Source organism: Trachurus trachurus (assembly GCF_905171665.1).
Source record: "Trachurus trachurus genome assembly, chromosome: 19".
NCBI classification, from domain to species: domain Eukaryota; kingdom Metazoa; phylum Chordata; class Actinopteri; order Carangiformes; family Carangidae; genus Trachurus; species Trachurus trachurus.
This window is the reverse complement of record NC_139913.1, coordinates 15,700,899-15,711,583: the sequence shown is the minus strand read 5'-3', so window position 1 is coordinate 15,711,583 and position 10,685 is coordinate 15,700,899. Positions and strand designations below refer to the sequence as shown.

General features: G+C 43.3%; 1 protein-coding gene across 1 annotated transcript; it reads right to left on the bottom strand.

Moving 5' to 3' along the window:
* Positions 1 to 289: 289 nt before the first annotated feature.
* cyp26a1 (cytochrome P450, family 26, subfamily A, polypeptide 1) lies at positions 290 to 4,212 on the bottom strand. The gene is made up of 7 exons (XM_083994050.1): positions 3,966 to 4,212; positions 3,355 to 3,579; positions 2,414 to 2,695; positions 2,137 to 2,286; positions 1,892 to 2,026; positions 1,122 to 1,268; positions 290 to 970 (listed from the first exon to the last, which is right to left on the bottom strand). Exons 1-7 carry the CDS (start codon positions 4,152 to 4,154, stop codon positions 632 to 634), a joined length of 1,467 nt encoding a protein of 488 aa, XP_083850176.1. The 5' UTR covers positions 4,155 to 4,212; the 3' UTR covers positions 290 to 631.
* Between the last annotated feature and the right edge of the window lie 6,473 nt (positions 4,213 to 10,685).

The window sequence follows — 10,685 nt, the reverse complement described above, 5'->3', positions numbered from 1 at the left end:
GCAAACACTTAAAGTGCGAGCAGAGAAAACCACTTTCCACACCAATGAGCCACAACACTGGTTTGTGACTAATTAGTGCAAATTTAATGGTTGAGCACGGTTGCTGAACTGGATGCACTGTCAGTACGTGTGCTGGTGCCAGTCATGTGTGTATATATATACACACTTGCCCTTGTTTTCCATGTATCTTGAATTAAACAACAAACATAAGCTTTAATGCAAAAATGGTTTTATTAAATAAAAAGTCCATACAATGTAAGATACATCACTTAAATAAGCTGAGATAAGATACAGAAGTTATATAAACAGACTCTACATTATATATATGTACATAATCCTAGAGATACACCTCTGAGTTGATTAAAGTGTTCCATGTCTGTGTATAGTGCCTCTCGTTTAGTTCATTCATATCTTCAAAACAAGATAAAGAATATATACAAATCCAAAGTATTAACAGCATTATATAAAAAGTGAAACATTTCTCAAATCATCTACAGTATTTACAATTCATGTCAAAAGACCACACCCACACAAATGCAGCCTTTCCTAAGAACACCTGAGTGCTTCCAAAAACTGTGGATTCAGAGGTAAAAACACAATGATTTAGTAAAAAGCTCCTCATCATCCCACTTTAATTTTGTACATAGCTGGTAAACTTGGTTGGCAGATTGTCCACAGGATAGAGAGTAGGTCCTGTTTTCATGGTGGGAAGCCCGTTTAAAAGAGTCCAGTGACAATTTCTGACCACCTCCACCAGGAAGATCTTCAGCAGCACTTTGGCAAATTCCTTCCCCACGCACATCCTGGAGCCCCCTCCGAACGGGATGTACTGGAACCTGGAGGAGTCTCCTGAGAAACCCGTCATGAAGCGCTCCGGCTGGAAGTCTTCCTTGTTTGGGAAGATCTCTGCCACATCGTGGGTGTCACAGATGCTGTAGATGACATTCCAGCCTTTGGGAATCTGGTAACCCTGTAGTGGTGAGGAGAAAACAGCGAGTAAGCAGCTGGTTTGGACACATGTCTGCCAAGTGCTTGTGGGAATCTGAGGTCTGAGACATCCCTGGATGTTAGACATCAAGCTGCCAAGTAAATAACCTTCATATAAATCTTTGTTAACTTACATTGAGTTCAAAGGTCTTGAGGGCCACTCTGAAGCCCCCGGGGACAGGAGGGTTCAGCCTCAGAGTCTCTTTTATGACGCAGCCTGCGTATTTCAGCTGCTCCAGGGACTCAATGTTCAGGTTCTTGATGTCCATGCCCTGGTCCTCCTGAACACAAACAGGCAAACAGAAGACAGTGTTAACCAGTGCCATGACGTCAGGCGAGGATGAATCCTGCCTCTCCTGTTTCTTAATAAGCTTTATTCCAATCAGCTATCAGGATTTCTCCGGCAGACTGCAAGCTATCTGCTTCCTGCTGCCGGTCTTCCAAGTTCAGACATGTTTGTTATCCAATATCCAGAATGCACGAAAGCGACACACAGGAAAAAGCTGTGTTTGGTATTGATCTGAGCAGCTCTTTGCTCTTTATCTAACCTGGCTTCACAATCTGGCTGATTTACTTAAGCTAATTAGTTTCCTTGGTCAGTTTCAAATTGGATCTATGAATATCTAGAATAATGTTTTACTATTCCAAGTGTAGACTCTTGGAAACTGAGTTACTAGATTTTCCACCATGAGTTTCATCTGCATCTCATGGTTTTTTCTCTTTGTTCACTGTGTGAGCTTGATATCGCAATGCAACTACCTCCAGGATAACTGAGCAAACTCCATTACTGAGGATGACCATGAGATGTGGTTGAAAACTCAGGAAAAGGTAGCAAGTACAGTTTAAGTAAACAACCGTTGGCAAGGTTAAGAATGACTCATTAGATATGACAGAATGTAATTACCTTGTCCAGTAGCTCCTGCCTCATTCTGTCCACAACTTCAGGGTTGAGGCCCAGGAACATGATGAGAGAGGTGGCCGTGCTGGCTGTGGTTTCATGGCCCCCGAACAGCAGCTCTGTAGCAGACTCTTTAATGGCCTGGACATGGAGAAGCAGACACAGAATTAGCTCAGGCCAGAAATAAAATAACATCTTAGGCAGGAGGACAGAAGACATTTAAGATGTTGTAGGTGTCCTGCTGTCATTACCTGCATGCTGAAGGGCTCTCCGTTCTTCTTGCTGCTGTCTATGAGCTGCTGCAGAGCGTCCCTGTGAGTGGACCCTCCGTCCGACTCCTGCACCTTCTTCTTGATGTTCTCCTCGATCTTGGAGTGGATGAAGTTCCTCGCCTTCAGACCCTGGAGGGCAGGAAGCATGGAATACATAAATCTATAATCATTTCTCCCATGACATGCTTCCTCTGACTGAGTTTTGAATGACTATGATCCATTTAGCCACATGATGACCTAGGAGATTCTCTCTTACCCTGTACAGTCCGCTGAAGGGCACGTCGATGGGCAGAGAAAACAGATTCTTGATCATTTCCTCAAAAGCTTCCACCAGCTGCTGCTCGTCGGTCTTGATCTGCTCCGGCTCGAAGCCCAGCAGGATCCTCATGGAGATGCGGAACATAAGCCGCTTCATCTCGGGGTAGACCAGCACACAGGGGTCCCTGGCCAGCCACTCCTTCACCGCAGCCCGCACCTCCTCCTGGATGACGGGGATGTAGAGCTCCAGAGCCGTCCTGGAGAAGGCCCGCATGATGGCCTGGACAGAAGACAGAGAGGTGAGGAAACGGCCGGTGGAGGATGGTGGGGGTTATTTTCCACCCAAGTTGTTCTTTGGCTCGATTTACAGATACGAAGACCAGGTAGATCCCGTTACGTCTGATCTCATCAGCTAATTTGTGTGTAATTCAGCGCCTAATGTTTGTTTTCTCAGTCAGTTAAACAACCAACCTGTTTGCAATCATGTATGTTTTTAAAACCACACAGGACTTTTTGAAATTCTAGTGCAAAGACTGGTCTCACTTTTGTTTCCAGGAACAAAATATTTCTAGAGAATCCTTAACAGTTTATTTCCACTGGAAACAAGTCATCTAATAACAGCCATAACGTTTTCATTGTCCAATAAGCACAGATGACTGCAACTTCTATCAGACACAGAATGAAAACTGTGCAACACGAGTATAAAATTAAATAAAAGAAAATATGAATGTGAAAGTCAAATAGTCAATATGCACTCAAATCTATTTGCTGTGAATGGACTACACTGCCATTTATCTTGAATGAAAAGTAAGTTTGTCCATATGGATGGTTATTATAAAGTAATAATAGCTGCGGTAACATCTTCACAGTCTTGATCCTGACATTTCAAATCCCTACAGAGCTTCAACAGGAGGATTTCACATTAAAAGCCTGACTCACCTTCTTCTTGGTCTTGTGCAGAGCTCCGTGGACGTTGGACAGCGTGTCCGAGCCCAGGATGGTGCGCACCGACGCGGGCCACTGCACGGACACGAGCTTGTGCTCCCCGAGCAGAATCTGCCTGACGTTGTCCGCTCCGGTCACGCGCACCGTGGGGTTCCCGAAGAGGTGCGTGCGGTAGATGTATCCGTACTTCTGCCGCTTCATGCGCAGGAACTTTCTCCTCTGGAAACATGGAAACAAGACAAAGCCCGGTGAATAACAAACACTCACACACAGCTGCGGTTTAAACATGTGAGGAATTTAAAATAAGTAACAGATAAATACGACAAACGTGGTGTCATTAAAAACTGTTTCTAAGCGTAAAACAGAGGACGAAGCTCACAAGAATTAAATAAAACAATACTTTTACTCCAACTAAATGCAAACTTTAACCATTATACTCCACGGAGCGCTCCTGGAGATGCAACAAGTTGAAAACGTTGCTATTTGTTTACTAAAATAAAAAATACATAGAACTCTTTTTTAAATTATTATGTTCCCATAATATTAAAAACATCTATATCCGCATGAAGATCTGAAGTCATAGTGCAGCTCTGGCGTGCAGTTACCTGGAGGATGAGCTGCAGCGTCTCTCCAATGAAAGGTAAGCCCATGGATCCGGGGGGCAGCGGGCTGGGGCAGCTCGGGTCTCTGCCTCGGATCATGTAAACCTCCCACAGCTTCACCGCCACCAGGAACAGCAGGACGGGCAGCACGATGGTGCACAGTAAGGTTGCCAGCAGTGTGCTCAGAGCCATGTTGCAGCGGCGTCTTGTTTTTGTTTTTTGTTTTTGCAGCGGTGTTGGATGAGTTCAGGTGAAGCTCTGTCAAGCTACTGGAGCTGCAGGGAGCTCACCCGAGGCTTTTATAGGCTGCCAGAGCCGCGGCCAGCCTGTTACCTTCTCCTCCCTCAGATAAATTAGTTCACACAAAGTTCATCTTTAATTGTGGGTGTCGCTCGGCCCCGCCCCCGGCCTGTACTGGCTGACTTGCCTCACCATTTGTTCCAAGGGCCGCATCTTTAATCCCTACCTCCTGTTGCACGCAGACAATCCGCGGCGGATTTCACTGAGAAAAAGGTGATGGTTTTCCCCGAGACAATGGAAGCACGTCCCAAGACGCCTTTGTTGGCAATAAGGCAGCTAGTTTACACACTCATTACCTTGGCTTAAGGCCGCCTCGTAGGATCAGTAATCATGCCTGCAGGGCGGCCTGCATTCAAGAGCAAAAAGCTTTTAAGCAGCACATTTTCAGCTGCTTCACAAAATGGAAACGAGGCTCCGGGATGAAGAGCGTCTTAATCCTCCTCCCTGTGGCTCTTCACTGGTGCCATTCACAGTTAAGCTTTATTTAATTTAACTTTACATTATGCCCCCACACGGTCCACGCTGTAATAATTTGATTTATTGATTTACTTTTTGATGATATTACCTAAGCACCCGGTTGTAATTATTCAGACTATACCACTCTGATTCATGCGTCTTGCCTTTATGACGTCCTATAAAAGTAACAATGAGGCTGCATGTGAGTGAGGGATGAAATGATGATTAACACCTGAGCAGAAAGCAGCTCTGTCCTCTGAGTGACTCTGAGCCTCTATCAGCCGCTCTCACATCCAGCCTGCTCCTAATCTGGAAGGAGACTTTAACCTGCCCTCACTCTCTCTCTCTCTCCGCATCTGTGTGTGTTATAAAAATGATATCTCTCTCAGCGAGTTCAAACCTGGGTCAGCAGAGACAGGCGGAGGGACGGGCTCTCGCACGCGCGCACACACGCACACACGCACGCACGCGCGCTCGCACGCACAGTTATCCCCGGCTACACCGCATGAAAAGTAAACAGCGCGCGGAGAAAGGGGGCTCATCAGCCAGGAGCCACATCCTCGCTGCGCGTTTGGACTCTGGTTGTTTTACGACCTGCCATAACGTCAGGAGTGTGTGTGTGTGTGTGTGTGTGTGTGTGTGTGTGTGTGTGTGTGTGTGTGTGTGTGTGTGTGTGTGTGTGTGTGTGTGTCAGGCGGTCAGCCGGTGAGACAGCTCGGCTGCTGCTTTTACAGCGACACATTACATGGATGGATCTGTCCGTCCGGGCTGACTGCGTGCGTTTTTTTTTTTTTTTTTTAAAGAGGGTGCCCCGAGGTTCACCCTGGTGGGACGGCACGTCAACCATCACTATTCCAGTCTCACAAAAGCCTGGACATATAATCTGATCTCCCATCATGGCTTGGATGTAGAATTCCATGACTTTCCTTTGACTTTCTGCTGGTTAAACACAGGGTGGGAACTAACTACCATACTCTGTGTTTTTCTTGGTAACACTTCAATCTGTGGGTTTTTTTTATAGCAGCCCTTAGGGATTTCACTTTCTGATTCTCATTTTTTACGACTTAATCCCATTTTTCCAGGTCATTCGATTATTGATAGATTAATAAATTAAATTTTGTAAAAACATGATGGAGTAAACAAAACATGGCCGGACTGACCTGCTACAGGGCCCAGGGGCAAAGTTTAACTGCAAGGCCCCAACTGAACCCCACCTCTCTCAACTCTCTGTGCAACATGTACACTCTTTCTCACATAGGCTGTTACTCGGTCCTTCATCAATCATGTCAAATTATATTGAACTTCAGTTGTACACACACCACACACCAACCACAACTTTAAAACCACTTAACTTTAATGTTGTGGCCAAACTCTTGTTCCACATCTCAATTTCACAGTTAATCATCCAGTCTTCACATATATCAAACTGAGGTCATGCTAGATTTCCTTAAGAAGAGTCCTCGTTTTTCTGAACTAAACTAAAGCTGGCGTATTGCTGCACCAGTGTGTGATTTTAGACAGCATGCTGGTGTTCAGGAATCGGAGGCGTGATGTATAACACAACAGTGTCGGTGACTGTCCTACAATGTTCTTCCTTTTTACACATCTCCACTGCTGGATTACTGCAGGAACAATGACCCCCCGCCCCTCTTTTCCATGTTCGTACCTTTCCGACAGGACAGTGGGGTGTAATAAAGAGACAACCTTCCCACCCTGAACAAGGTGTTTTAAAGGGGCTTTTGGAACTTTTATATGACTAATAAAGCAGCAACACTATTATGAGTGTGTACTTTCCTGTTGAGGAGTGGTTTAATAATGTCTGTGTTTATTTAACCACGCCGTGCCAGGTATGTTCTGGCACAGTTATCTTAGTTTACGAGAATAAAGGCATTTTTCAGACCATTTCCTCTTCCATTGAAACCAGCCATGGAAGGAAAAGTAATAAATATAATTTCATCATTTAAAGTTTGCAACTCTATTTTGTGTGTGTGTGGAATTTGTTTTGTGACTGAACAAGTGCCATTTTTTCTTACATGAGCATCACTAGTTGGAAAAATCACTCTGGTTTATTATTCCAAGTAAATTTATTTGCATTCACACATTTCCACAGATAATTATGAAAGTGCAGAGGAAAATGTGGCAGTCAAGAACAGACATTATTTTTTATATGAGTTCAGGTCTGGTATGAGGAACCAGATTAAACAACTCTTGACTTTCAACACTGCTGAAACTGAACCCATGCAGCGTCAGCCTCGATATTAATGGACAAATCCTTGTTGACTCTGTGTTGGGACGGACAGCAGTAGGTGATGCATGTTCAGGGTGAATGGGTTTCCAGCTGGACATGCTGTAGCTGGTGAGTTTTTCTCATCACAGTGTGAATGTGTGAAACAGGATTCTGCTGGTCAGGTGTGATAGAGCGGGAGGGGGGAGGGGGTGGGTGAAGGGAAGTTCAAGTGTAGAGAATGATTCCTGGCTGTTTATACGTCCTGGCCTCATGGCGTTGCTCTAAGAACTCACTGTAAACCTGCTGAGAAGCTGCTGGAGTCCACCTCAAGACTGACCAGAGATCTGCACCTTCACTGCTGCCACTTCTACTCTATGGCTCGGTATACAGTATGCATGGATAGGTTTCATTTCTATCCTGCTATGTGTTCATCCATCTTGCACGACTTCCAGGTAAACAGAAAATATCAGCATAAACATTTACACCCCAGTTAGCACTAACTACAAGACAAAGCATCCACTGCACCCTGTGTCTCTTCTTATAATTGATCTGAGTTTGTGATTAATAAACATTTCATATTCAGTCCCCCAGAGGATGAACACTTTCCCACACCACCAACATGACAGTCTTTACAAACAGAGAAATCAGCTGCCATGTGAAAACACAATGTCAGATATCAAGCTATTGGCACGTGGTGTAAATGTGTGCAAAAGAAGTAGGAAGCTGAATATATTTCTGTTAACTGTAATTTAATTTCCTATATCACAAATACATTGAAAATTTAATTTTGCTTCACTGTTCATCTGTTCAGTTGTAGCTATTCTCAATTTCCCCCTCCAAACATTTTCCATATCATATTATTGGGGATTAAACAAAAAGTCTGTTTTTCTTTTTATACTCAATTTTGGTGAGTTAGCGAATTGTAATTTATCTGTCTCTTCAGTTACATTTTGGACTTGCATGATAATAATTTGGGTGGATTTGGGACTCCAGCTAAATGGCATACTAGAATATAAGAAAGTAAAGTCCCCCACTCATGTTAAAAAAAAAAAAACTTTGAAAAATCCTTTAAAGGTAGCCTACATTTTATTTCGAGAAATGTATTAATGCATGAAATGCACACTGTGTAGCTGGACTGAAGTTATGTCTGAACAATCCAAATATTATTGATTTGCATCCCTGCATCATATTTATTATTAGCTATTTGTTTTGTGGTTTAAACATCAAGCTCCATAAAATGTAGTCGCAACTCCAGTTCCTATTGGAAGAAGTGCCCCAAGTAAACACGCATCTATCACTTGCTGTAAAACTTACTTTATGTGAGTTAATGCATGGAGCTACTTTCCATCTGTGTTGTGAAGATGATGGAAACACAGCCAGCATGGCCGAGCTCCAGAGCTACATACACAGAGAGAGAGAGAGAGAGAGAGAGAGAGAGAGAGAGAGAGAGAGAGAGCGCAGTCAGCACAAGCGACAAACAACCGCGGTGCCTGCGCGCGTTTGTAACTCTCCTCCCCCTGCTCGCGCGCTGGCTGACCTGCTTGTGACCCTGACATCTTGGTGAACTCTCGCGCGCAACCAAGTTCACTGCCCGTCAAACAGAGAGAGAGAGGGAGAGAGAGTTTGTGTGTGTGTGTGTGTGTGTGTGTGTGTGTGTGTGTGTGTGTGTGTGTGTGTGTGTGTGTGTGTGTGTGTGTGTGTGTGTGTGTGTGTGTGTGTGTGTGTGTGTGTGTGTGTGTGTGTGTGAGAGAGAGAGAGAGAGAGAGAGAGAGAGAGAGAGAGAGAGAGAGAGAGCAATGCTGCAGAAACACAGTTTGAACTGGTTGGTGACTTATTTATTTACAGATAAAATAACAGTGGACTGATTTAACTAGAAGAGCAGAGTCAGGTCCATCAGTGAGCTGCTTTGGTTTTGTTGAAGAGTAACACAACTTTTATGAGTTGGGGTCATATTTGAGCTCATATACCTACAATATGACATTCTTACTACTGTGACACTGGGCTAGTCCAGGGCTGTTTTAGGGCATTTCTCACTAACTTGTCCACCAGGTCCACGAAATACAGTGTACAGACCACATTACACACATGTAAGATGGAACTGATATTTTACACCACGTCTATATAAAATGTGTAATAAAACAATTTCCTGAATTGTAACAGTGAAACGAGGAGTGACAACAAACTAGCACACAAGGGTTGTAAATTATGTAATAACTTTAATTTCCTCCTTTTTCTTTTTACAGCTGTTAACATCATCAGTTTTAAAATGACCTTTGTGATGATCCATGTAAAATTCCAAGAAAGAAACTGTACAAGTTAAGAAACCTGCGGAAACATCTGTTCAGGACGGCTGCTTCTTGGATGTAAAAATGCAAAAAGTGTAGAAAAACTTAATGTAAGCGAAAACATTAAATCACGAAGGACTTCATGTGCATGTGATGTGTCTTTAGAGGGGAAAACATTAGATAACAAGAGCTGTAAAACCATGTCAGCATGAATGAGCAGTGGAGCAGTAATGCAGCAGAATCAGGTTAAATACGGGTTAAATAAAGGTTAAAGAGCCGAATGGTCACAACACATCTGGAAATGAAAGTTGACAATCTTTAATTAAATTGCTCAAACAAAGAGAAATTCACACCACAGACACCGAAATCTAATCACAGAGCTAATCCTCTCCTAAGTGCTCTTCCTCTCATCTCCATCACCTTCTCTTTCTTTTCTTTTCTGTCTCTACATCTGTATATCCTTCCTTCCCTGAGCTGATCTTCAATAGATGCAGTCTTTTCATTTCCATATTTTTTCAGTGAAGAAAATAAACACAGAGCCATTTTTCAGTGCTTTGCACAAACTGAATCGAAAGAAAGGCATTTGAACCTTCACTGAAATACACTGGATGGATTGAATTAATGTTTACTATCTACCTAACTAGTAGAAGGTACCATGAGGGACAGACACTGTTGAACACAGTGCAACCACACAGATGATTTGAGCGGTCGGAGGCATCCTGCCCAGCAGCAAACAGCAGCTGGTGAACATAGTTCAGCATTTAGCAGCTAAAGAGTCAGATATTTCCCCCAGGAGCTGGAGGAGACCAAACACAGAGCTAAAAGGAGGATGCAGAGTATTAGACTAACTTGTAAATGATTCTCATACAGTTTTTGAATGTCGTTGTGAAGCTGCTTTTAGCATCTGTAACACATTGCCTGACATGCTCAGTCTTAAATTTGTGAATTTTAGAGCTGCACTTTATAGTTCAAATCATTTAGACAGCTCAGTATTTGTCTCTGGTTCATTTAATTAATTTTATCATGTTATTACTTCTTTTAAAACATGTTTTTATTCCCATTATTATGTTGCTTGCATTATTTAAATGACTTTGAAATTTGTTTTGTATGAAATAAACTTTCCTTTTGTTTTTCCCCTAACATCAGTGTCCTGACTCTTTGTGCTGAGACATATAACTAGGTGAGCAGGACTCCTCCATTTATGCTGATTTACAACACACTTTATGGTAACTGGTCTCTTCACTCCTGGGTTTTGTAGTTTGAGGTGCAAATCTGAGGTGCATTCCCAGCGGGAGGAGGTCAGAGGGAGTGTCAGGCTCCTGGTTCAGCACAAGGTCACTCACTGTTTGTCTACTGATGTCACTGTCTCTGTGTGCCTCTGCCTCTCACTGTAGAAACTCTGTAGGTTTCATCAGCAGAGAGGGAACAAAGAATTCAATTAAGCAGCAGTAATAA

What these genes read in the sequence shown, in the direction of transcription:
- cyp26a1 (XM_083994050.1), bottom strand. Translation starts at nt 4,154, where the DNA reads ATGGCTCTGAGCACACTGCTGGCAACCTTACTGTGCACCATCGTGCTG. An exon ending in GGCAGGAGCTACTGGACAAG is followed by an intron (nt 1,269 to 1,891) that starts GTAATTACATTC and finishes GTTTGTGTTCAG; the next exon opens with GAGGACCAGGGCATGGACAT. An exon ending in TCAAGACCTTTGAACTCAAT is followed by an intron (nt 971 to 1,121) that starts GTAAGTTAACAA and finishes TCACCACTACAG; the next exon opens with GGTTACCAGATTCCCAAAGG.